Source organism: Triticum urartu, chromosome 2A (assembly GCF_056163025.1).
Source record: "Triticum urartu cultivar PI428250 chromosome 2A, HENAU_Tu73, whole genome shotgun sequence".
NCBI classification, from domain to species: Eukaryota; Viridiplantae; Streptophyta; class Magnoliopsida; order Poales; family Poaceae; genus Triticum; species Triticum urartu.
The window spans coordinates 676,759,324-676,786,522 of record NC_141874.1 but is presented as its reverse complement, the minus strand read 5'-3'; the positions used below and the strand labels follow the sequence as shown (position 1 = coordinate 676,786,522).

The following is a 27,199-nucleotide window of genomic DNA, read 5'->3' as shown; positions in this document are numbered from 1 at the left end:
CAAATTCTGCCGCGGATGAATTAAATATGGGCGCATGATTGCTCACATTGATATCATCCATGTTGACGTCAACATTGTCTTCTGGTATTAAGGATCCTCTCTCAATGATGCTTTCATCTCATCTAGTACCTCCTTACTTTTTCTTTTATCACATCCGGATGGATACTTTCTACCTGAACCTGATATGACGGTGCTAAAATTGAAAATAAAATATTAGATTAATTACAGAAGATTTGAATCTAATACAATGACAAAATCTGCTAGGGCATAGTATAGTACCTTCTCTCTGTAGTCTAATTTAGCTATGTGTGCGCAATGATTTGATCACCTGAAAACAGATCCCTATTAACAAGGTCGATCGATCGATCGGAAATCGGGATTAGAAAAAGAAAGAAACAAGAAGAACAGGCAAGGGCAGAAGGCGTGCGAGAGAGGTACCTGCCGCGGTCATCGCGTCGGTTGTCAGGAGGTAGAGTTCAGATCTTGAACACGATTAGACGAACAGAGGTCAGGGGACATGCAAAAGAGCAGGGAACGAGATGACCAAACGATCCGAAGGAAAAGGAAATCCTGCGTGAATCGAGCGATTCCTTTCCTATGCACGTCTCTGCCTGTACGTGCAAGCATGGGCCAGGCCCGTCATCTCTCCTTTTCTTTCCTAGGCCTAGCACGCGAGGCTGAGGCGTCGCTGAGTTAATTTGGTTCAGTTTTTCTTCGCTCGAGGTATATACCTGTATTGTACCCTGCGTACACATACCTGCGAGGGGCCCCTGACTTTCGGGGGCCCGGGGCGGCCGCCCCGTTTGCCCCCCCTCAGGGCCGACCTTCCCCCTCGGTGCAGCGGCTGCCTCTGTACACTGGCCCCAGGGAACGGCCGTTGATGAAGTCGAACTCCGCCACAGGCATCCTGCGGCTCGCCGACGGCCGCTACGTCGTTTCCAACCTCGAGGTCCACTCGAAAAAGAAAGAGGCCTCCGAAAATTATTTCATGCTTGCCGAACTCCGCGTCTTCGACTCCAAGACTGAAAAGTGGGAGTGCTTCCTCGAGCCGCAAGACGAGATCCTCTGGTCAAACCGACTACGTGCTCGCGTTCAACCGCCGGTTCCTCTGCTGGGTCGACTACTTGAGCGGCGCCCTGCTGTGTGACTTCTCCAACCTAGAGTCCCCGGCCGGTGCTTCAGTTCGTGCGTTTCCCCGGAGCAGCAGAGTATTCCAAGTTGGTACAGCTCTCAAGGTGCTTAGCGTCGAGATACCGAAGTGTGTCTGTCCTCCAAGGCGTGATGCGCTTCGTCCACATTGACAATGACTACGACGGCTCGTGTCGACGTCTTGAGAGAAGCCAAGGGCAGCAGCAGCAGCCGCCTCCCCAGAAGATCACCATATGGACTTTGAACATGAGGGATGGTAGCTCCAAGTTTGAGTGGAAGATACATCGCGTGATCAACCTGGATTGTCTCTGGGCGCAACGTGGTTACCAAGATCTGGGCATAGGTCGGTGTCTTCCCGAGTTCCCAGTCATCTGCGCCGAGGATCCGGATGCCCTATGCTGCCTGTTGAGGGACGAGGCGCAGCTTTCTGGACAGCCGTGGATGATCATGGTTGACATGAACTATGCATATCTGCGGTCATGTTCTAAATATATCAATCGACAGCCATACCATGCTGACTGCAATGTGGAAGCTCACAATAACTTCTTTTCTAATGTGCCCCTACTTCCAACCGTCTTCTCCAAATATCTTGTAAGGCCAAAAGAGATACCACGCGACAACAACAAGCTCGCAACTAATCCTCCAGAAAGGGTAGTAAGTTTGCAATGTGAAGATGAAGACCTGGAATCTGGTGACTGGTCTTGGGACATTTTGGACGCTCAGATTAAAGATGCTGTTGCGTGGGTGCGGGCAGAACCAACTCAACAGCACAAAATACTACTCCCTCTGTAAACAAATATAAGAGCGTTTAAATCATTATTTTAGTGATCTAAACACTTTTATATTTCTTTACGGAGGGAGTACATTGATGGGATGTAGATGATGTATAGGGGGAGTACATGTTTTAAAAAAAACACTGTACAGTGTGTGCTCTGTGTGCAAAATGTATGGTTAATTGCGAAGTGAACATCGATATAGTTTCAAGTATTACTTGGTGAGCTTATGTTTGTGGTGGTGTTCTTTAATGAATGAGTAAATGTCATCTTTTACTCGAGTAAATTGCATAAAACCACCACTTTGAGGGCTAGGTTTGCGAAAATCACTAGGATACAGATTCGTTGCAGACAGCACCACGTCTAGCGTAATTCTTTTGCAAAAACCACTGATCGGCGGATCGGGCCGTGTTAAGTGAGCTTATGACAGCTGGGGCCCGTTTTTCGCCTACGTGGCACTCCAGGCCGTCCCGACAGCCGGCAGACGGCGTTAGACGGCGCATTAGGTCTCGTCTTTAGTCATCCCCGCATCCGTCTCTGTTTTCCCATTCTTCTTCCCCCTCCCCCTCGCTCCCGCCGCCGTCGCCCCCTCCCCCTCACTCCCGCCGCCGCCGCCCCCTCCCCCTCGCTCCTGCCGCCGTTGCCCCCTCCCCCTCGCTCCCGCCGCCGTCGCCCCCTTGCCCCTTGCTCCCGCCGCCGTCGCCCCCTTGCCCCTCGCACTGCAGAGATGCGTAGCCCGGTGAAAGGTGGAGTTGCTGGTGGTGGCGCTCCGCCCGACAGCGGAGGAGGACCCGCAGTGGATCCATGCGAGCTTTGCGGGAGCTCGAACCCTAGCAAGCCGACAGAGGAATCAGAGGAGGAGGACCCGCAGTATTCGATGGAATACCGGGCGGCGAGAGCATTCGCCGCGGCGGTGAAGGCCAATCCGACGGGAAGCCAACACATCGGGTCATCCTACGGCGGCGTATAGTGAGATCCACTTTTCTTTGCTCTTCCCCTTCCTGTTCTCCATTCAATGAGTACTCCTCTTCAATTGCGTTGCTAGTGTACTCTAGGGTTAGGGTCCATATTGCTCTATCCTATCAGATGGAGTAGAGTAGATGCTGTGGATTTGTTGTCATGTGCTCTAGTGTTGACATAATTTAGATTAGTTCAGATTCTGTGATTTGTTTGTCATTTGCCCTAGGGTTGACATTTTTAGATTAGTTGACAAATAAGCTGATTTAGTTGATTTTGTAAACGAGCAGCAAGGTTATCCTGGTATAGTATATGATTATGATATTGTTATTCAGTTTATTTTAGGTACACTGTTAATTGGAGTGAAGTTAGACATTTGGTTAGGTTCACTGTTAAATGAGTTATCCTGTTATCTGCTTTATAAGTGACAAAGGATTGTATTAGTGCACTGACATGAGTTGTTTCATTAGTGTTATTCAGTTATAATTAAGCACTTATACTGCTATGTATTTTATATTATTTGCAGTCTGGATGATGAGGTTTGGGAATTGAGGATGCATTTCCATGACAGAGACAATATTGAGAGATCTATGATGATGTCAGACATAACATTTTACAACCTAGTAGCACTGATAGAAACAGAAGGTTATGGATTTAAAGATTACATGTACTATGTCAGGGATCCTGGGCTAGGTATAGAAGGAATGGAAGAAATAGATGATGATGACAAGCTTGAGGAAATTCTAGACAACATAGCATTGCAAAATCAAAAGATATTGAATGTGACAGTTGTTAGGGCCAGTTCTCCCAATGTTGCAACTATAAACACCAGCCCCAATGTTATTGAGCAGCAAATCCCTCTAGAAGAAATTGGAGAGCCCAAACTATATCAGATAGATGAAGGAGGAGTGTTGTTCAATGCAGGGAATGTGCATGTAGCAGCAGGAAGTTCAGAAGCAGCAGAACTGGAGCCAATGCCCATACAGTTTCAAACACAGCATAGCACAAACAATTTGGAGGAGCAACTTGCTTTAGGTTATGTACAAGTGGAGGAAAATCCTGTAAACAATTCAGAGGAGCAAATGGAAATTGAAAAGGTTATGGAGGAGACAAGGAGGAAGGAAATTCAAATGTTTAGGAAGAATAAGAAAAATAAAGAGAAGGACACTTCTTTGAAGAGAAAAGCTGCAGTGATGGATAATGAGGAGGACAGTGATGATGATGATTTGGAAGAATATGGTGGTATCCTTGCTAGGCTTGAGGAGATGAAAAGACAGAGGGAAGATCCACTCCTTCATTTTGAAGGGGACACAGATGTTGAGGAAATGTATGAGACAGAGGAGGAGGATGCACTATATGAGCCTGAAAGTGAAGAAGAGGAGGAAGAGGATGAAGAGAGTACTTTGGAGGAAGAGAGTAATCTGGAGCAGGTAGGGCAAGATGGACAGAAGAAGAAAAGGGAGAAGAAACACAGAAAAGTCCCAACAAGCAGATCACATGCAAGTGTAGAGGAGTTGTTTGAGGAGGACTGGATACCATCTTCTGATGAAGACAGGAAACCAATGGACTTGGGTGTGGAAGATGATGATGGTGCAGAGGCATTGACATATGTTTTGCCCAATGGCAGGAAAAGCAGAGCTAAGAAGATGAAGAAAAGGTTATGGTATGATGAGAATAGAGCTCACCCAGCAGAGCAATTTGTGAAGCATCTTTGCTTCATTGATGTGTACCAGTTCAGGAATGCACTTCAAACAATGCACATTGCACAGAACAGGAACTATGAGTACCATAGAAATTGCAGTGACAGGGTTATAGCACAATGCATAGATGAGACATGCCCTTTTTATATAGCAGCTTCTCAGATTGCAAATGAGAAGACTTTTACCATAAGGAAGCAGTATGTGGTGCACACTTGTCCTTCTGTGTCAGAGAACACAAAAGTTACTGCTAAGTGGGTTACAAAGTTTTGTGAGGAAGCAATCAGAAATGACCCATGCACAACAATCACTACTATAATTAACACTGCAAAGAGCAAGTATGGAGTGGAAATATCAACCCACATGGCATACAGGGCTAAGAAGGTAGCAAAGAATGTTGTGTTAGGAGATCAGAAGGCCTAGTACACCAGGATTAGGGATTATTTGCAGGCTGTACTAGATACTAATCCAGGTTCAAGGTGTATAGTGACAACAAGACATTTGAGGGAGCATCCAAGCACAAACCCTAGGTTTCATGGATTATTCTATTGCCTAAATGGATGCAAAGAAGGGTTTCTGAGTGGCTGCAGACCATTCATAGGTAATGGCTTGGTATCTAATGTGTGTTTGAATAATGTGTGTTTTCAAATAGTTTGCCTAATGTGTTTACTTGTTATAGGTCTGGATGGATGCTTCATAAAGCTCACTACTGGTCAACAGATCATTGCTGCTACTGGAAGAGATGGGAACAATAATATATTTCCCATTGCTTTTGGAATTGTTGATAAGGAGGACACAGATTCCTGGACTTGGTTTCTGTATCAGCTGAAGGTAGCACTAGATGGCCAATCTGGGAAGTTTGGCAACTACACAATAATTTCGGATAGGCAGAAGGTAATGAAATCCACTTGTGCTAGCTTTCATTTAGTTCTTTCTAGTAGTTACTTGCATTTAGGTGTAGCTACTTTCTGTACACAATCATACTTCTTTCTAGTAGTTACACAATCATTTAGGTGTAGTCACTAAGTTAGCTTTACTTAAATTCACACAGGGCCTGCTTAAAGCCATAAACAGAGTCTTTCCCAATTGTCCACAAAGGTTTTGCCTCAGACACATTTACCAGAACTTTCAAAATGCTGGGTTTAGAGGGCCAGAATTGAAGAAATACATGGATGAAGCAAGTTACTCATATACTGAACATGGTTATAATGTTTCAATGGATGAGTTGAAGAGAGAGTGTGAGGCAGCATGGGCTTGGCTTAGTAAAATCCCAAAGCACACTTGGGCCAGACATGCCATGGACACAAATTGCAAAACAGACTTAGTAGTTAACAACTTAAGTGAGGTTTTCAACAAGTGGGTTCTAGATGTCAGGGCTAAGCCAATAAGGACCATGGTTGATGGAATTAGAACAAAATTAATGGTCAAGTTTAATACAAATAGAACCAAGACTCAGACTGTCAGATGGGAGATTTTTCCAACATATGCAGAGAAATTGGAGGAAGCAAAGAAGTGGTCTAGAAACTGCCAATCATTGATGGCTGGCCCCAACCTTTTCCAAGTTACTAGTGAAGAGAGAACATATGATGTCAACCTAGCACAAAGGACTTGTGGTTGTAAGAAGTGGGATATGACAGCAGTTCCTTGCAATCATGTTGTTTCTACTATACACAAGGCTAAGCTTCAGCCAGAGGACTTTGTTCATAATTTCTTCAAAAAACCTATGTACCTGGCAGCTTACAGTCCTATAATATATCCTGTACCTGGCCCTGACATGTGGCCAAGGACAGATAGTTTGGACATTGAGGCTCCTGTTTTCAAAGAACACAAGGGCAGAGCACAGACTAAGAGGAGAAAGGGCCAATTTGAGAAGCCAGCTCCCAAAGACACTTCAAGAATGGCCTCAATTACCTGCTCCAACTGTAAAAAGGTGGGCCATAGGTACACCAATTGCCATGATGCTCTAAAGCCTGCACTTGCTATGAGAAAGAACAAACATCAGGTAACCACTCTGCTATGAGAAAGACTAAATTTATTGTTACTTTGTTGCTTACTAATATTAAACTACTTGTTTCATTGCAGCCAAGCACCAGCTCTTACCCACCTGATAGTAGAAGCACACCAGCACCAGCAAGGAGGGCAGCCTCTGCTGCTGCCAGTCCAGCTCCAGCAAGGACTGCAGCTTCTGCTGCTGCCACTGCTGGTGGATCATCAAGGAGGGCAACATCTGCTGCCAATCCAGCTCCAGCAAGGAGGGCAACATCTGCTGCTGCTCCAGCTAGGAGGCAGCCAACTGCTCCAGCTGCTCCCAAGGGTAAGGCAGCAGCCAGTAAATCTTCATCATCTGCTCCCAAGAGTAAGGCACCAGCTGCTCCCAAGGGTAAGGCACCAGCAACCAGATCTTCATCAGCTACTTTCATGCCTCCAAGACCAAGTGATGGTTCCCAGAGAGTCAGGAAGCCCAGCAACAGAATGAAGGATTACTTGACTGCCTCTGGTGCAAAATGGTGATGATTTGGTTGTGTTGATGTTTTATCAAACTATGGCATTTTGGTTGTGTTGTGAAACTATGTTGTTGAAGTTGTGCTACTCCAGTTATGCTACTCCAGTGTTGATGGTGATTTGGTTGTGTTGATGTTGTATCAACTTTGGAATTCTAGTAGTCCTATGATGCTCAACTGTTATGATCAATTTGTGTCAAACTATGGCATTCTAGTAGTACTGCTGATGCTGTGATACTCTTGATGCTGTGATAGTCTTGATGCTGTGATACTCTTGATGCTGTGATAAAACCCCCAAAACCCTATCTTGGCCTACTTGATGCCTCGGCGTCGATAAAAACCCAAAAACCCTATCTTGACCTACTTGATGCCTCGGCGTCGATAAAAACCCAAAAACCCTATCTTGGCCTACTTGATGCCTCGGCGTCGATAAAAACACAAAAACCCTATATTGGCCTACTTGATGCCTCGGCGTCGATAAAAACCCAAAAACCCTATCTTGGCCTACTTGATGCCTCGGTGTTGATAAAAACCCAAAAACCCTATCTTGGCCTACTTGATGCCTCGGCGTCGATAAAAAACCAAAGACCCTAACTTGGCCTACTTGATGCCTCGGCGTCGATAAAAACCCAAAAACCCTAACTTGGCCTACTTGATGCCTCGGCGTCGATAAAAAACCAAAGACCCTAACTTGGCCTACTTGATGCCTCGGCGTCGATAAAAAGCCAAAAACAACTCCTCTTGGCCTACTTGATGCCTCGGCGTCGATAAAAAACCAAAAACCCTAACTTGACCTAGTTGATGCCTCGGCGTCGATAAAAAGCCAAAAACAACCCTAATTGACCCTACTTAACTCAGAATCATCAGTTGAACATGAACATACTAAAGCAAAAATCATCATTTGTAAACAGATTACTTAAGATAACATTAACCAGCTCTAAATACCACCAAATTCAGCACTAGTTCAAATCCATACATAATCATAGTTTGACATTCAGCACTAGTTCAAATAGCACCACATTCAGCACTAGTTCAAATGCAAACATCTTACTTAAGATTACATATCCATAGTTCAGGAGTACTCATAGTTAATAAAATTTAAACTACCATCATTACAACAAATGCCAAACCACACCCTGCAAAAGGTCAGCAAATGCCAAATGATATTGCCCATTCTTCTCTTGCATTGCTTATCCATTTATGATGGCCTTGATGCCCTCCAGCTTCACATTGCTCTCTTCAACTGTCTTCTTGAGCTCATCAATGTGGATCTGCAAATTCTTCTTCTCTTCAGCTAGCTTCAACTTCATGTTCCTAATGACAGTACCTTGAGCAGCTGCTATGTTCTTCAAAGTGTCATACTTCTCCTGCAACTTGGTTGTTTCAGCATCTTTCCTTTCTATCACTGCCCTCTGCTCCTGGCCATCCATAAGTGCATTGACATCTTCAACCAACTTCTCATAGCTGGCCTGGAGTTTCTTCTTCTCTTGTGTCAGGTCATGAACAGTAAATGAATGCATCAGACATTCCTCATTCCTTTCCATCTTACTCTGCTCATACATAGACCATAATTTGGACAGTGCATTCTCAAGGGTAGTGGGCCAAGATGGATCAATCCATTCTACTAGTCACAGTTTTTACCTTCCTGGAAAAAGAGTATTAACAAAATGAATTACATAACAGTGACTTGCTTATAATGATAGGCTAGATTACTTTATACTAAAATTCAGATCATGCTCTAAAATAAACAACTACTAAGTAAACAATGCTGGTGTGCTAACCCATGAATATTCTGTCCTAAAATAAGCTAACATGGCAAAGTTAAAAAATAACCTAACTAAACAATATTGCCAGATCCAAACTAAAAAATGCTGGTCTGCCAACCCATGCATCTACTCTCTTAAAATATGCTAACCTGGCAGAGTTAACAAAATGACCTAACTAAACAATGTTGCCAGAACCAGACTAAACAATGCTGGCAGAGTAAACAATTAATGAATCCACTGTCCAAACTTCACAGTATAATACAATGCCTGCTTCCACAGTAAACAATGACTGCATCCACTATCCTAACCTCACAATATGATACAATGACTGCTTCCACAGTACATATCCATGATAAACAAATGACATATCTGTTTGGTAAATCCACAACTTCCAATTAGTTCAGCTGGAACCATACCTTCTCTGCACAATAAAGAAACCTCCTGCCAGTGTGAATCCCTTCGAAAGCAACACGCCTTTCTGCTGCCTTCCCGTGTCCATGGCACAAAACATACATATCTGTCTCAGGGCCCTCGAAATCTGAGTCTTCGGTGCTAGCAGGAACCTGGAGTGCAAAGGAATGACAAATATTTGGTCCAATGATTGAAAAGAAGCTCATTCCAAAAATCCCCAAATATCAAACCCTAACCCTAACTCTGAGAACTGACCTTAATGGTGCCGTCGTCGGAATCTGAGCTCATGTACTGCCTGGTGTGCTCGCTGATATCCGACCCATCACTCCACGACACCATGGCGCTGCGGCGGCGGCGCGGCGCGGTGGCGACGGGTGCGGCGACCAAGAACAGAGCGAGAGCGAGAAGAGAGCGAGCGAGCAAAGTGGAGAAGGAGTAACGGTTGGCGCTTTTGACTGCTAGGACTGAACGGCGCCGTCTAACGCCGTCTGCCGGCTGTCCGGACGGCCTGGAGTGCCACGTAGGCGAAAAACGGCCCCAGCTGTCATAAACTCACTTAACACGGCCCGATCTGCCGATCAGTGATTTTTGCAAAAGAATTACGCTAGACGTGGTGCTGTTTGCAGCGAATCTGTATCCTAGTGATTTTCGCAAACCTAGCCCTCAAAATGGTGGTTTTATGCAATTTACTGATCATGTGAGAAAGCGTGAAACAGCCAAGAGACTGGAATTTCAGACTTCAACAATTTTATGAATTGTACAGATGAATTTGAATTAGCCAATATAATGTATTTTCATTCATTTTAGCTCATTTATTAAATATAAACGTGTGCCATATTTTACCTTTAATTTGTGCACATTCAGTCAAGATGGTCCCACGTGTCAGGGCACATGTGGTGCTCCACTTCGACTATTTTTTTCTTCTGTAGCCGGTTTCTCCACCCGTTCCACCACACACTCGGTTCATTATCCGGTTTGGCCCAGATCATCGACAACATGCCGGCACCATTGGCTGCCGCGAGGTGGTCAATGAGCTGGGAACATGAGAAACGGATGCCCGAGAGACACGACAGGCGGAAGCACGGGCTCAGCTTTCACTTGAATCCTATCTTGGCGAGCTTTAGAATGGCTAAAACTAATATTTTGTGTAAATAATAGTTATAGTAATATATTTATGTATCCACAAAATGATTAAACTTAACCAAACAAAACATTGGTTAGCAATTTTGAATTAGGCTCGGGCTTGGTATTTTCACCTGGGCTTTGTTAAACCTGGCCCAAAACCTAGCCCAGCCTCGGTATGTCTAATTCAACCAGCTGTAGGTGATATCAAATCGTACATGAGCGATGATGTAAAAAAGCACCATACATGCGTTCACATATACTCATCACATTATCTTAAATTCCAATGCAAAAAAAACATTATCTTAAATTCTGGTTCTTACATCACCATCCAAGACCAACTAATCAATGCGATTGCGTGGCTCGGAGGATAACCTCCAATCCCTCCAGCCCCAGCGTGCACTTTGAGTCGAGCCATGTACCAGGAGCCTCTGTTTTTCCTTTCTTTTTTGTTATTTTTTCCTATTTACTTTCTAATCATTTTCTCCTTAACCTTTTTGCCTTTTCACCGAATTTTAAAAAATATTCATGAATTTTTTTAAATGATCAAGAATTTTCAAAAATGTTCACAATTTGAAATATTTTTCCAGAGTTCAAAAAAGTTCGTGAATTTGAAAAATTGGTCTCATATTTGCAAAAAGGGAATTTAAAAAAATTATAATTTTTTTGGAAAATTGTTCCTGGATTTGAAAATTCTCCCCTATTTCATAAATGTTTAAGAATTTTAAAAATGATCCAAATTACGAAAACTTTCATGAATTTGAATATTTTCTAAGATTTCGAAAATGTTACACAAATCCAAATAATGTTTACTAATTTGGAAAATGTTTCTAAAATTCTAGAAAAAAGTTCCAAAATTTGAAAAAATTACTGTTCACGTATTATAAAAAAATTATTGCATTCCAAAAATATGTGCCAAATTTTTAAAAATATTACTAAAATTTAATAAATACAAATGGAAACTGAAAAAAGAAGAAAACACACACAAACAAATCAGTTGAGGTAAGGAAACTGGGCCCTTTGGCCTAGTGCAGCACGGATCTATTCCTCATCGGTCCGAACGACGCTTAATGCTGCAGCGACCACGTGCCTCCCTTGCGACCACGTGGCACGTCATAATTTTCTCTTCCTCTTCCTTAGCAAAATAGCAATGTATTCTCATTTATTTATTTTTGTCTAGATTACAGTATCTCTTGGTTCGAATTTAACCCTTCTCTGTGTTGTTTGTCCTAAATATTTTTAGGTTACAACAGTTGTATGTATGAAATTGTGCCTAGTGGATTAAATCTTATTTAATTAGATTTAATTGTACTCCCTCCGTAAAGAAAATATAAGATCATTTAGATCACTACTTTAGTGATCCAAATGCTTTGGTATTTCTTGATAGAGGGAGTATGTGTTTGGGCAAAACGCCAGGCATTAGCTATTGTTTTAACTTGTAATTAGATATACTTCATTGGCTTCATAATTTTCGATATCTTATTTGTTAAGTGCAGATAATGGACAGTTTCTTCTAAAAAGAAATGCACCATCACAAGATGCTCCAGAAGACATGAATTGGGAGGAGGAGATTCAATATGATCCAGGCAAAAGGAAATTGATAGAATATTAAGTGATGATGTTATTTTTGTTTTGTGGAGAACGAAGAAACAGAAAAGGTCATCAATGATCATGTGGTTGAGTATTTCATGTCTTGGAGGAATAGATTATACTAAAGGTAATTTTTAAAAAAAAATTAGCAAATTTAAATACTTTGATTTGGGCATTTTTTTTATGTTCTACTTGAAAATTTGATTCTAGTTTTTATATTGTAGGTTAATGACCATGATATGTGATGATGTGTTTTAATTTGAGAATGCTAGACCTTTTCAAGTAATTTTGTCATTTTTTAGCATTATATTTAAGCAGTTTGGCTGTTGCATTTTGTTTTACAAATCGACTTCTATTATGTTTGGTAATCCCTATTACAAGCTATGACGGACCTTTATTTAATGCATCCACGCTTGAAATTTTTCTCCATGGTTAAGTGGTGCATCAGGGTAAGATTAGCTCCAGCTCCGCCCCTGCCCGTCTGCAGCAAGAGTATCAAGGAGGCCCCCTACGTGCGCCCGGACACCCGCGCTGAAATGAAGGTAGTGGACATGCCCTGCATCTGCCTCGTCCTCACCGCCGCCAACAAGCAGATCATCAGCGTCCAAAAGTTCGTCCACTGCTTTGTTATGCTTATAATTAGTATTTCCATTAGTGAAAGGAAATAGCACACTATAGCGTGCTGGAGAATAACTCGTTAATGTGTGTCGCTATACCGCGCTAATAGCAAATCTTATGTGTGTCGCTATCTTTTTGCTATAATGCGCTATTTTTTCACTGAATCTGGCACGTTGGTAATTTTGCAGCTTACACCGTCGTGGCGCCACTGCCGCAGTCGCCATCCAAGCATGCGTGAAAGAGTTCCGGCCATGGGGTCGTACCAGGGAAAGGCGAGGGAAGGAGTGATCGTGGCAGAATAAACTGAATATAAGTGTGTGCGTGCGTGCCTGTATGCCGAGCTAGTGAGCTATCATAGAATGTACCTTCTGCCATTCTGCTATGGCATGTTACCCACTTATCTGAATGAACAACAGTGCCTTCCGTCTGAGAAGTTACAAAGAACATTTCTCCAAAAGAAAAAATTACTCTGAACAAACGGCCGCAGTTGTTAAAGATTCGAACCATGGAATCATGGGCGTGAAGAATTCAGGGTACTGATGGGGTGGAAGGCTTATATATAGAGGAGAGATTTAGAAGAGTAACTAGTGAATAATGGCTTACTAGTGACTATGGAATCTGAATAACACGGTAATTAATAAAGCCACCCGTCGTAAGAACGACCCGCCCAAAATGGATGTTGAATTTCTCTTATACCCCAGTAATTCCCGGAGTATATATCCCTCCAGCCCTCTGAATAAATAAGCTAAACAATGATAACACAAATATATGGCATTCAAAACTGGTGCATGCAGATACTAGACTGAAATACAAATTCATGGGTAATAGAAACCGTTGATTAGGATATAACAACTCCAAGCATAAGCTACTAACTGAGAAAGCAGATAAGAGATACAAACTAAAAGCAACATTAACAGGGCAAGACAATGCTACTTATTTTTGCTCCTCAGGCCTTCCATGAAAGGCTCTCCGACTACCTCTAGCACACCGGATTATTGGCCGACAATGAATTGTTGGCGCCGGTGCAGGAAACCCTACACTCTACTAGGTCAAATACTAGAGAATAAAGCTGCTGCAAATCGGGGAGCCATTAGTCGGTCACCATCTTCATGTCTGGGTCGTAGCGGCCTTGGTTCCCGGAGAGGGACCAGCCCACCGGAGCATATGAAGCGTGTGTCGGATGGCCTGCATTGTTGAACGTGCTACCGTTGGGTCCCATAGGGCTCCCTGGGTCATCAGAATGGTCACTTGATGTTCCATCTGATGGCGTAGCAGCAGCTGAGGCTGCACCGAAGCCAGCAGGCGTCTGCATCGGCGCAGATGTAAGCATCGGCGCAGATGTTGGCTCGCGTTTCGGTTGTTCTTCCTTGGGCTTTTTGTTACCTTCGGCGATGAAGCTGCCCACCACAACCTGAAACGCAACATGGTAACCTGTCACCGATGGCCTAATTTGGATGCAGAGATGCCACTTGACAATAAAGTGCAAAGAACATCAACAAACCTGGACAGGCGTTGCAGCCATAAGCATTCCTGCAACACAACCTCCTACAATACGCCCATCGCTTCCAGCCAGAGCAACACTCAGACCACCTGTCCTGCTACGAGTGTCACCATCCTCTGCCAGCAGAAATGAGCCCGACAGAGAGAGAATATCAAAGTGGCCCTGTGACACATAACAGTATATAGGTAATCAATGTATTTTTACAATTTGGAATATAACTTTGTATGATATAAAACTGACATCCCATTCCAAAATATCAAGAAATACGGTGTGACTCTGTAGTCTGACCACATGAAGGAACCAGTAAACTATCATAAGGTCTAGAAAACCTGGTGCCTTTAACATGCTCAGTTAGTGATTTGCACTTAATGGGAGAGTGAGAAGTACAGATTAAATTTTCGGACCTGTTGTCATGTAACTTAAAAAGCTGAGATGTAAACTGAAAACTACATATTAGACATTTCAGTTCTGTCGTCAGAGACTATATATGTTCACAAGAACAAACAAGAAGATTAACAAACTCCATATTGGGCTCACAAAGACAGTTAGCACACAATACATGAAAAACAAGGAAGCTATACTAAAGAAGTAATGGAAATAGAAAATGTAAAAGAAATATGAACAATCAGTAAATCGACCATATAGGCTTAATTTTTTACTCCTAAATAATAAGCAAACATTCAGTTAACCATAGGCCAACAGAGTGCAGACTACAGAATTATATGCTAGAACACAACCAAATCATAGGTCCGTTGACAGCTGTGATGCTACTGTAGGACTTTGAACCTGTGCATTACCACTTCACAAAAATAACGAGAAGCGAAAATCACACAATGCCTCTGAGATCTCAGCAAGTTGGGCCTTGACGTACCTCATATGTCACTATGCCACCAGAGGTTGCTGGTTGACGGAGTGTTGCTGTGCACAGCGCACCGTTTGCTGAGATTATACATGTAGTACGTGGGCCTTGTTGTGAAAAAGACATTATTTTCGAAGCAACATCCTGCAAACAAGATAAATTAAAGCATAAACGCCCACTGTGTGGTAAATAGTCTGAACTCCAGGGACAAGCAAGGAATAGGTTCAGCAAATATCTATCAAGGGAGGATGTGGATTGGTACTGCAGAATAATGACAGGTATCCAAGTAATGCCAGGAGAATGGGAGCTAACAGCCTAAGATAGAACCGACAGTTATTTATTACTCATACTCTACTAGTTTTGTAAGACCATCCTTTAAGAATTGTGCCATGCATCCTGTGGATCAGCAGGTTGGATACTATGTAATAAATATGCAGTAATGGCATGGAATCCATGGGAAGACCGAAAACAGTTGTAGCAAGAAAACAGAAGTCAAGAGGATAAAATATCAAAAGATGCTCAAGGGTCCACTCAGTGCTATGCTTTACTTCTTGCTGTTTGTACCAGGAGCCACATAATATACACTCTGTTCTTAGCTCTTCCATGGAAGTGATTAATTTCAACGTAAAGCAGTATGCTCATGAATAATATAATGCTGACAGGTTCTGTTCTCAACCAAGACTGGTAGCCAGCAGGGCAATCTACTCGATCCTGACCGTACAACTAATGTCCAAAAGCAACTTAGGAACAACTAGAGCACGCGATGACATCAGAGAGGACGGAGCATTTTTCAAGTACTCCCTCCATTTTTATTTAGTCCGCGTATTAGCTTTGGTAAAAGTCAAGCTTTGTAAACTTTGACAAAGTTTATAAACAAAAACATTAACATATACAATAACAAATTAATACCATTAGATTTATTATTGAATGTACTTTCACATCATATAAATTTGTGATGGTAAATGTTTATATTGTTTTCTATAAACTTGGTCAAACTTTATAAAGTTTAACTTCAGTCAACTCTAATATGTGAGGAGTACCTCATTAGGCTTGACAGTTATTATGTGAGGAGTAAATGATGTCCCAGCTGAACCTACAATTCAGTAAACCAAATATCATAGTCAGCACAAAAAAATGTTCAAAGAAGGCCATCGAATTACAACCAACGTGATAAACTGCGATTAACATGATACTCCTATATTGCCAGAATATTTACCACCCTTTTATCTTGCAAAACTCAAAAGTAAACACAGTTTGTGACATGATAGAAAAATGAGCAAAACAATAATAAAAACCCATAGAAGAATATTCCTAAAAAAATAAGGCAACCAATAAATTTTCTAATATTCAGAAGACCTGAGCTCACTTCTATATTATATGAGTGCTCTGTGCATAACTAACATCAAGCAGAGGTGTACTTCCCACATTATTTAAATGCCTGCACTATTGCGTCCTATTTAATTCCTTTACAATGTGGAGAAATCCTTACAAAGTAAATGGCGACAAATATGTAGAAAGACATACAGTACTACATGCTTTTATTCAGCACAAGCTGCTGCTGAGTGAACAGTGATGTTTCTGAATTCAGATATGAACCAACGCGGGTGCGGCCAAAATTACCTAAGGCATCGAGCTGTTTCTTTTTGCCAGATCCCGGGGGCCGTCCTCTGCGCTTCCCGTCAGGATTCGAGTTGGAGCCCGCGCCACCAGACTGCCCGCCCGCCTCGGCCTTCACCGCCGAGCCCATGGTCCCGTCCGGCCCGTACTTCCTCGGCCTTCCCCTCTTCTTCTTCACGAGCTCCCCGCCGCTGCCGCTGCCGCTGACGCTGACCACCAGGGCGCCACCGCCGCCGCCGACGGACTGCGGCATGCCCGGCGGGGTGGAATCGGGCCGGTACATGGCGAGCGGCGGCATGTCCGCGGGCTTCAATGCCGCCTGCGAGGCCCCGGGCGACGCCATGGGGTTGAAGGCGAGCGGCATCCCGTGCATGACGCTCGCGGAGCCCGGCGGCATCGCGCCGTAGGCGTGCTGCGGCATCATGACGCCGGGGGCCACCGGCGGCGGCGAGCTCACGCGCGGCGTCTGCGTCTGCGGCGTCGGCGGTGGCGTCGTCTGCTGCGGCGGCGGCGGCAGCGGCAGCGGCAGCGGCGTCTGCTGCTGCTGCGGCTGATCCCGGCCGTCCATCTCGCGGCGAAACCCTAGGTCAGGCCACCGCACGAATCCGGCGCGCTCTCCTCGGCCGGCCCGCGCCGCGCGTCGTCGCTCCGGGCAGCGCGCGCGCGCGGTTAGCGGCGGTTGTACGTGAACCACCTCTGCACTTCAAAAACTAATCGAGGAAATCGAGACTCAATAAAATACGCAGGGAAAATGGGGAAAGCGGAGGCGGATTTGCGCGTGGAAAGAAAAATCGATCTGGGAGTAAAACTGGGGGAGGGAGACGGGAGTTACCTGCCCTCGGGGGTCGGATCGGAACAGATCTGCTGGCCGCAGGAGAGAAATCGCGAAATATCGAGCAATAAATCGGCCCCCCACCCCCCTCCTCGCGTGCTCTTACCGGCTGGACAAAAATAGCCTCGGTTTCCTTTTTCATTGGCAAATTATTTTTCTTACATGTGGACCCTTCCAAGAAAAAACACCCTTACTAAAAGTATCATCTATAAAAAAATCGGAAATTTTATAGAGCGTCCGATCCCCTCGCACGAATCTCAGCACGTAAGAGTGGCAATTCTTGTGGGGCACCATTCGCTCTACCCATCCTCCCTGAGCGAATGATGCAAAACGTTTGCTCCAACCACCCCTTGAGCGAACGATGCAAATCTTGAACAAATGACATTCTTCTATATAAGCATCACAATTTTTATGTGTTTTATGATAGTTATAACTTGACAAATTATTGAGACATGTGTGGCAATTTTCTCTATGTTTGCAGTGATGTTTTCTCTTCTATAGCATGGCAATTCTCAATGTTGCATCATAGCAATTCATGCACGTGTGTGGCAACTGGCAACTTTTCTTCGGCGTAGGATGGCAATTCTTTTCGCCATAGCATAGCAATCCACTTCTACTAGCATCACAATTCCTGGATAGGTAAGCAAATTTCACAAATTTCTTCATGTAGCACGACAAATTCTTCTATACTGCAGCATAGCAATCAGAAATCCAATTCAGCTCTTAGCGTATGCTCCTGCCCATCAAAAATGTTTTTTTTCAAATGTCAAAAAAATTGAAAAAGAAATAGATATGTTCGTTGTCACACAAAAAATGCTACCTGCAAATTTCTACTGAAAAAAGCTTGAGTATTTTGACCTATGCAAAAAAAACAAATCGAATGCTAAATGTTACAATTAATTTATTTATTTTCACCGACGAAGCATTGCTATCCTGTTTCGCATGAAGATTGTCAAGCATGCTTGCTAGACTAACATTGAACATCCACAAGAAAATTTTAAAACTCAGATTTTTTTAATTGATTTACTTTTTAAAAAATTACTATTCCTTTGGGAGCATATGCGCACCAAAGCCAAAACGGGCCTCCCCATAGCAATTCTCTCATGTTAACATGACAAAAAAAATAAGGAAAAAAGGTTTTAAGAGCCTGGGGGGAGGGGGAGGGGGAGGCGTTGGTGCGTTGGTGCCTCCCAAATCACCATTTTTCACTTACGAGATCCTCCAAAGCGCACGATAGTTCGCTATAGGGGCATCAGGGAGGCAACGTTTCCTCTCTATTGGCGTTCTTCAATCGGAAATGTATCTTGAGTATAATGTTTCTTTATTTTCCTTCCTCAAAAGTATAATTTTCATTTAGTTTAGGGAAAAGCTATTTCATGACCCACCCCCTCCCAAATATACGAGCCTCCCATATATTTCTATAACCGCTATTTCAGAACCAATAAGATATGAGTTATATATCAAAAATATATAATGGAATCCTTATTTGAAAAAAAATCTAATTCTATATTTTTATTGCATATAACTCATATTTTATTGATGAAATTTAACCCTAAAGTACAAAGCACCTTAAACATAATAAATTTACATCGAGGTCCCTGGACCATCGAACGACCGTTGCCAACTGTAGAACGAGTCGTCGATGCGTCGATGTTGCAACTCCCCTACCGGAGCTAGTTTGACCTTGTCGATGACACTCGAGAAGTCTTCATGCACGTGCCCCTAAGTACCATCGCTCTGGAGTCGCAGTCGTCGCACGTTGAACCCTTGAATCGATCTAAAACGCCTGACACCTTATATTGCCATCGCGAAAACACGGGGAGAAACTCTAACCTTGTGTTTTTATGCGAAAATGACCCATATTTGTTATAAAGATTCATCAAAAGTACAAAACACTTCAAACATAATAAAAATTACATTAAAATCCATGAACCACCGAACGAGCACTATCGCCGCTTCCATGTCAGAGTCGGTCTGACCTTGTCAATGGTAGTTGGGAAGTCTTCGTCCACGTGCCCCTAAGTACCAACGCCCAGGAGATGATGTCGTCTCCTTGGAACCCTTGAATCAATTTGAAGCACCTAATGCAAAATTCCACGGTTGCGTCCGCACGGTGAGAAACCTAACCACACGGCCCCACGGAGCTGGCAAGAATTTACGTTAGAGCTCCATCTGATCCATCTCGACGAACGAACTTGAGGAGGACCAGAGCCCGAAAGATCGACTCGAAGAAGAAGACTTGCCATTCGTCCCAGCGTCGCCACTACGATGACTAAAACCCTAATCTATGTACTAGATGAAGTCGAGGCACCAAGATTCTCCTCCCCGCCACTGACCACCATAGCGGCGAACAAAAAGGAGAGGAAAATCCACAGACTCGCTGACGAAGATCGATGAAAGGAATGCTTTGCCCTGCCCGCCTTGCGAGAAGGGGAATTGTTACTGGTTAACCTATCCTCCTCCTCTCGAGCAGATTGATCACATATGCAGCTATTGAGAAGGCCACTGGCGGAGCTACATAGGGGCAAAAGCGTGCCATGGTCCGCCCTGCCCAATTTTTTTTACATATGCTCTGTTCACTTTGCTACCTCTTGAGCACTGCGTTGGTTTTCCCCGAAGAGGAAGGGATGATGCAGCAAAGTAGCGTAAGTATTTCCCTCAGTTTTCGAGAACCAAGATATCAATCCAGTAGGAGGCTATGCGCAAGTCCCTCGTACCTGCACAAAACAAATAAATCCTCACAACCAACGCGTTAAGGGGTTGTCAATCCCTACACGGCCACTTACGAGAGTGAGATCTGATAGATATGATAAGATAATATTTTTGGTATTTTTATGATAAAGATGCAAAGTAAAATAAAAGCAAAGTAAAAGCAAAAGGAAATAACTAAGTATTGGTAGATTAATATGATGAAGATAGATCCGGGGGCCATAGGTTTCACTAGTGGCTTCTCTCGAGAGTATAAGTATTCTACGGTGGGTGAACAAATTATTGTTGAGTAATTGACAGAATTGAGCATAGTTATGAGAATATCTAGGTATGATCATGTATATAGGCATCACGTCCGAGACAAGTAGACCGACTCCTGCCTGCATCTACTACTATTACTCCACTCATCGACCGCTATCCAGCATGCATCTAGAGTATTAAGTTAATGGAAATAGAGTAACGCCTTAAGTAAGATGACATGATGTAGAGGGATAAACTCATGCAATATGATGAAAACCTCATCTTGTTATCCCCGATGGCAACAATACAATACGTGCCTTGCTGCCCCTACTATCACTGGGAAAGGACACCGCAAGATTGAACCCAAAGCTAAGCACTTCTCCCATTGCAAGAAAGATCAATCTAGTAGGCCAAACCAAACTGATAATTCGAAGAGACTTGCAAAGATAACCAATCATACATAAAACAATTCATAGAAGATTCAAATATTGTTCATAGATAGGCCTGATCATAAACCCACAATTCATCGGTCTCAACAAACACACCGCAAAAAGAAGATTACATCGAATAGATCTCCACAAGAGAGGGGGAGAACATTGTATTGAGATCCAAAAAGAGAGAAGAAGCCATCTAGCTACTAACTATGGACCCGTAGGTCTAAGGTAAACTACTCACACTTCATCGGAGGGCTATGGTGTTGATGTAGAAGTCCTCCGTGATCGATGCCCCCTCCGGCGGAGCTCCGGAACAGGCCCCAAGATGGGATCTCGTGGATACAGAAAGTTACGGCGGTGGAATTAGGGTTTTGGCTCCGTATCTGATCGTTTGGGGGTACATAGGTATATATATAGGAGGAAGGAGTACATCGGTGGAGCAACAGGGGGCCCACGAGGTGTTGGAAATATGCCCTAGAGGCAATAATAAAATGGTTATTATTGTATTTCCTTGTTCATGATAATTGTCTATTGTTCATGCTATAATTGTATTAACCGGAAACCGTAATACATGTGTGAATACATAGACCACAACATGTCCCTAGTAAGCCTCTAGTTGACTAGCTCGTTGATCAATAGATGGTCATGGTTTCCTGACCATGGACATTGGATGTCATTGATAACGGGATCACATCATTAGGAGAATGATGTGATGGACAAGACCCAATCCTAAGCCTAGCACAAGATTGTATAGTTCGTCTGCTAAAGCTTTTCTAATGTCAAGTATCATTTCCTTAGACCATGAGATTGTGCAACTCCCGGATACCATAGGAATGCTTTGGGTGTACCAAACGCCACAACGTAACTGGGTGGCTATAAAGGTGCACTACGGGTATCTCCGAAAGTGTCTGTTGGGTTGGCACGAATCGAGACTGGGATTTGTCACTCCGTGTAAACGGAGAGGTATCTCTGGGCCCACTCGGTAGGACATCATCATAATGTGCACAATGTGACCAAGGAGTTGATCACGGGATGATGTGTTACGGAACGAATAAAGAGACTTGCCGGTAACGAGATTGAACAAGGTATCGGGATACCGACGATCGAATCTCGGGCAAGTACTATACCGGTAGACAAAGGGAATTGTATACGGGATTGACTGAATCCTTGACATCATGGTTCATCCGATGAGATCATCGTGGAACATGTGGGAGCCAACATGGATATCCAGATCCCGCTGTTGGTTATTGACCAGAGAGATGTCTCGGTCATGTCTGCATTATTCCCGAGCCCGTAGGGTATACAAACTTAAGGTTCGATGACGCTAGGGTTATAGGGAAAGTATGTACGCGGTTACCGAATGTTGTTCGGAGTCCCGGATGAGATCCCGGACGTCACAAGGACTTCCGGAATGGTCCGGAGGTGAAGATTGATATATTGGACGAAGGGTTTTGGAGTCCGGAAATATTCGGGAGGCACCGGATGATGACCAGCATGACCGAAAGGTGTTTCGGGAGCCCCGGCAAGTGTTAGGGGGCTTCATGGGCCAAGGGAAGGGGGCAAACCATCCCACTAAGGGGCTGTGCGCCCCCCTCACCTATTCCCACGTGACCAGGGGGTTTGGGGCGCCCCATCTAGGGTTCCCACCTCCTGGCTTGGGGGCCAAGTCACCCAAGGGGGAGATCCCATCTGCCCTGGCCGCCGCCCCCCTAGGGGAAACCCTAGGGCACCTCCCCTTGCCCTTGCCCCTATATATAGTGGAGGTTTTGGGGCTGCACAACACACGAGTCTCTCTCTCCCAAGGCGCAACCCTACCTCTCTCCCTCCTCGTCTCTCGTAGTGCTTGGCGAAGCCCTGCTGGAGTACCGCGCTCCTCCACCACCACCACGCCGTCGTGCTGCTGCTGGACGGAGTCTTCACCAACCTCTCCCTCTCTCCTTGCTGGATCAAGACATGGGAGACGTCACCGGGTTGCACGTGTGTTGAACGTGGAAGCGCCGTTGTTCGGCGCTTTGATCGGAATCGACCGTGATTTGAATCGCTACGAGTACGACTACCTCATTCGCGTTCTAGTAACGCTTCCGCTTAGCGATCTACATGGGTATGTAGATGCACTCCCCTTCCCCTCGTTGCTAGATTACTCCATAGATTGATCTTGGTGGTGCGTAGAAAATTTTAAATTTCTGCTACGATCCCCAACAGTGGCATCATGAGCTAGGTCTATGCGTAGATTTTATGCACAAGTAGAATACAAAGTAGTTGTGGGCGATGATTTGTTCAATTTGCTTGCCGTTACTAGTATTATCTTGATTTGGCGGCATTGTGGGATGAAGCGGCCCGGACCGACCTTACACGTACACTTACGTGAGACAGGTTCCACCTGGCGGCGTTCTGGGAACGGGGGTCCCCAGACTTGCCTGCCTGCGGCCTGCGGCGTGGCTCAAAGGGGGGCCCAGCACGGCCCATCTTCACCAACACAGACTCAAGACCCTCGCGAGGGGCCAAGCCTTGCGGGGCGGACGACGCGGAGCTTCCTCAGGCACGGCCTCATCAGGCTGGCTCGCGAGGAGGCGGAGATATCAAGGTGGGGTACCTCACAAGGTGCCCGTGACGCAAGCCATGACGACCAAGGGCGCCAGGCGGGTGCCAGCCCGCGCAGTGTCCTCCTTTCCTCTTTGGTGCAAAGGGGGCAAGCGCAGCCGCGGAGTACCGAGACATCAGGCAAAGGTTGCCATTTCGGTGGAACAAGACCAAGACCAAGAGGACTGCAAGACGGAGGTCATTGTGGAGCCCAAGATGGCGTCACCACCAGAGCTTTGTGCAGGTGAAGACTACTTTTGTCAGGATAGCTGGTACTAGCTGTCCCCCTTCAAATTAGCCCGCCATTGTTGGCTCCCTTCCCGCTCGATATTTCGGAAGAGGACCAGGGCCTCTATAAATAGGACTAGCCACCCCCAGGGGAGAGGGGGATCGAGAATCAGAGGGAGAAGAACAAGAGCATCGACAATCAGAGAGAGAGAGAGAGAGAGAAAAGGGTGACTGAACTCCTCCCAGCGGTTCATCGCCCCAGCCAAGAACAGACCCTCGCGAGGCTGTTCTTCCTTGTATTGTTCATCATCATCAGCCCAAGAGGCAATCCACCACGCCACGCACTGGAGTAGGGTATTACACCACAACGGTGGCCCGAACCAGTATAAACCCTATGTCTCTCGTGTTGTTCTTTCCATAGCTTAGATCTTAGCGAGGCGGAGGGGTGCAGGTAGCTAGGAGGCGAAATCTCCACGCGCACCCCAGTGTTCGAGCCTCAAGGGTCTGCCGGAACCCGAAATCTGACATTTGGCGCGCCAGGTAGGGGTGCGCCGGAATCCACCTTCTACCGCTTCGTGCCCCGTCGCGTCGTCATCACCATGTCCGGCGACCAGGCGGGCAACCCAGATCCATGGGCAGCGTGGCCCGCCCGCGCAGAGCCGCTCGCCTCGGGCGACCCCGTGCCCCAGGCAGCTCGCGGTCCGCAGGGCGCTGCGGGCCGCGGGCGACGCGGACAGACTTCGACAGCTCTCACACCGCGGCAGGCGTGGTCGGCAGCAAGGGCCTCCAATCACGCCGCGACCACGACACCGTACACCCGCCGGGAGCAGGCAAACTCGAGGGCCGCGCTCACGGTGGCCCGAAAGCTGCTGCAGTGCAGGCTGCTGGAGGGCGGCCGCGACGTGCTGCTGGAGCGGGTGGCAGAGCTCCTGGGCTTCGCCGCCTCGGGGGCTCACCCTTTCTGCACCCAGCCCCCATCTCAAGCCCAGGGCAGCCCGCGCGGGGGCTCAGCGCGCGCCCGCGGGCTCCAAGGCTACTCCAACGCCAGCGAAGCTGTCAGCACAGGACCGGCGGCGGCGCTGCCCCTGCTCCCGGTCCGCAAAGAAGAAGGACACGATGCGACCCGCGGCCCCAGTGGACAGCCGCCCTGCCACCCCACGATGGGTGCGTCAGGCAGGACCGCATGGCACACGGGGCACTACGACGTGGCCTTCGGGATGACGGCGCCAGAGGAATACGCGCCCCTCATGATGGACCAAGAACACCCTCACGAGGGCGAGCAAGGCTCGCTCCACAGCCCAGGCTGGGGGGACGAGGCGCCAGAAGCTGAGCCTTTCTAGGAGCCCCGGGACGGTCTCACTGGCCGCGCTGGAGGCAACGATTATCGGGTACCGCTAATTCTTCAGGAGCAGGCATACGCTAACCATGGATCGCAGGAGGTGCAGGTCGCCACAGCGAGCAGCTGCCCCGCTCCCACAGTCTCCTACCCCTCGGGAGGAGGGCGCAGGGGCTGCAGGAGAGGGGCCGGGATCCGACATCACCACCGCGGCGTTCGGAGCAAGGTGTTCTCAGGAGGTAGGCCCTCCGTTGGGGAGGTGCCTCAGGGCCTGCCCCCGGCGGAGGACCCGTGGTCGTCGGGGGAACCGCTGGCGACCGCTCTACCCCATCGGCGGCGTCCTGGTTTCCGGTCGTCGTTGATGGCACTAGAGTGTGGCACAAGGCGGGGCCCTCATCTGGCGATATGAAGCAAGCCCGGTACCTGTGAAGAAGGCCTAGTGCATGTGAAGCTCGCCGCCCCGTGACACTCTCACATAATAATGAGTGGGGCTGTACATGCCCCGGAGTCTCAGGGGTGCCGGCCTCAGGCCCTGGGGCTCCCTCCCACGCCCAGTGGCAGTACTTAGCTCCGCGCTGGTGAGAAGACGTCCAAGACTAGACTAGGTGCCGGACGCGGCCTTTTGTCTGCTTTCGTTGCTTTTCCCTTTGGTTGTCGCTTTCCGCCGCTGGATTCAGGTTGGATTTGAATTTGAGATTTGCGTGTGTTCGGGGAAGGGGTGCTTAGTCTCGTTCGAGCAATTTCTCGTGTTTTGGTTACCGCTTCGCCTCAGCTGCCTCCCCTCGTGAGCCCCTCGCGAGCCGGGTCAGGCCTAGCTTGCACGCAGCCCAGACTGCCGCCGTCGCGTCCTCTCAGGAGGGTGTTTTACTGCAGGTCCTATAGATCCAATCAGGGAACACTCGGGACACCACAACCTCCCACAGGCTGCCTCAGGGCCAGCACGGGACAAGGTAAACTAGCCGACCAGCGCGTCGCTTAAGCCAACCACTTGGCGCGGGCGCATGGGCAATGTAGCGTCTACTAATACGATGAACACGAGTTCTACATGAGGGGCTCCCCCTCCAAAATGCTCTCACAGCCATCAGGCCAAAACCTGAGTTATATTCATGCAGGGTAAGGAAGCAGGAACGATGCACAATCAGTCGGATAAATCCCCCAATGCGTCCTCGAGAGCACCACCCGGGCCGTTGTTGGCGTCGCTGAACTCGCCATCGCTGTCCGCGTCGCCGCCAGCGGCGTCAGGGCCGTTCACCACACCGCCCTCGTTGGCACCTACGACCACGCCGTCGTTGTCTGAAGCGAAGGCCCTGATAAGAGCATCCACATTGTCTTCCACCCAGTGCGCCAGGTCGCCTCGGACGGCCTGGGGGACTAGGGCGATGGCGGCGTCAAAATCGAAGTGGGGATCCATGTTCTGGAGATAGCTGAAGACGCGAGAAAAGGCGCGCCCGAGCAGGGCGCGGCTCCTCTCCTCCACCAACCTATCAGCCCTGACCGACCGCGCCTCCAGCTGCGTCACCACGTCAGTGAAGAACTGAAGATTGCCGGCGTAGTTGACTGCGTGCGGCTCGCCAACAGCCACCTCGCAGATGTTGTCCAAGGCTGTGTTGGCTCTCTCCCGGAGCGTGGTGAGCATGGGGCCGTGCTCATGCTCCAGGATCCACCGCTGACGTATCTCGTCCGCATTCTGGCGCGCGACGGCCTCAGCCTCCTCCACCCGCTGGCGAAGAAGGAGCACCTCGGCCTGGGAGGTGGTTAACTCACCTTGCGCCACCTCAAGGGTGGCCCGGAAAGCATCGGCCCGCCGCGTCGCCTCCTCCAGCTTGGCCCTCAAGGCGGCTGTCCTGCCTTCAGCTTCGGCCCGGATCAACCCCAGCTTCTCTTCAAACTCATGCTCGAGGCTCAAATGTGCCATCGCCACCCGACGTCCGACCTCCTCCAGGACACGGGCTTCCTGTGCGGCGACATCATCCTCCGCCTGCGTCACCAAGCGCTCCCTCATCTCCAGACGCTCGTACTCGCGGGTACGTTCGGCGGCTTCCAGCGTCAGCGCCTCCTCACGCTTCTGGAGCTCTGCTGAGTCGCTAGAGGCCACCTTCATCGACTCGAGGGCTGCCTCACGCAGCTCCACCTGCTCCTCCAATGAGTGGCACCAGGCCAGGAGCTCCCGAGCCCGCTCCTCCGCCGCCTTTCGCCACCGGTCGGCTTCCCGGGCCTCCTCAGCGGCCCAGATCGGGCCTCCCGAGAGGCCACCAGCGACGCCTTGGCCTCTGCGTTGT

At 47.0% G+C, this 27,199-nt stretch overlaps 3 protein-coding genes and 2 pseudogenes across 4 annotated transcripts; 3 read left to right on the top strand and 2 right to left on the bottom strand.

Moving 5' to 3' along the window:
- Positions 1-832: 832 nt before the first annotated feature.
- LOC125537818 (uncharacterized) lies at positions 833-1,941 on the top strand (annotated as a pseudogene).
- Positions 1,942-3,853: 1,912 nt separating this feature from the next.
- LOC147986658 (uncharacterized) lies at positions 3,854-5,537 on the top strand (annotated as a pseudogene).
- A 207-nt stretch (positions 5,538-5,744) lies between these two features.
- LOC147986657 (uncharacterized) lies at positions 5,745-7,145 on the top strand. The gene is made up of 2 exons (XM_087540114.1): positions 5,745-6,578; positions 6,659-7,145. Exons 1-2 carry the CDS (start codon positions 5,745-5,747, stop codon positions 7,085-7,087), a joined length of 1,263 nt encoding a protein of 420 aa, XP_087396240.1. The 3' UTR covers positions 7,088-7,145.
- Positions 7,146-8,267: 1,122 nt separating this feature from the next.
- Positions 8,268-9,593, bottom strand: LOC147986656 (uncharacterized). Its single transcript, XM_087540113.1, has 3 exons — positions 9,510-9,593; positions 9,260-9,406; positions 8,268-8,627 (listed from the first exon to the last, which is right to left on the bottom strand). The coding sequence occupies exons 1-3, from the start codon at positions 9,591-9,593 to the stop codon at positions 8,268-8,270; spliced, it is 591 nt and encodes a 196-aa protein (XP_087396239.1).
- Positions 9,594-13,340: 3,747 nt separating this feature from the next.
- Positions 13,341-17,532, bottom strand: LOC125539653 (AT-hook motif nuclear-localized protein 1). 2 transcript variants are annotated; one of them, XM_048703154.2, is made up of 6 exons: positions 17,394-17,532; positions 16,565-17,271; positions 15,985-16,037; positions 14,957-15,088; positions 14,086-14,247; positions 13,341-13,995 (listed from the first exon to the last, which is right to left on the bottom strand). In XM_048703154.2, exons 2-6 carry the CDS (start codon positions 17,127-17,129, stop codon positions 13,675-13,677), a joined length of 1,233 nt encoding a protein of 410 aa, XP_048559111.1. In that variant the 5' UTR covers positions 17,130-17,271; positions 17,394-17,532; the 3' UTR covers positions 13,341-13,674. The 2 variants fall into 2 exon arrangements, with proteins under 2 accessions (XP_048559111.1, XP_048559110.1); XM_048703153.2 differs by lacking the exon at positions 17,394-17,532 and having other exon boundaries at positions 16,565-17,387.
- Positions 17,533-27,199: the final 9,667 nt, after the last annotated feature.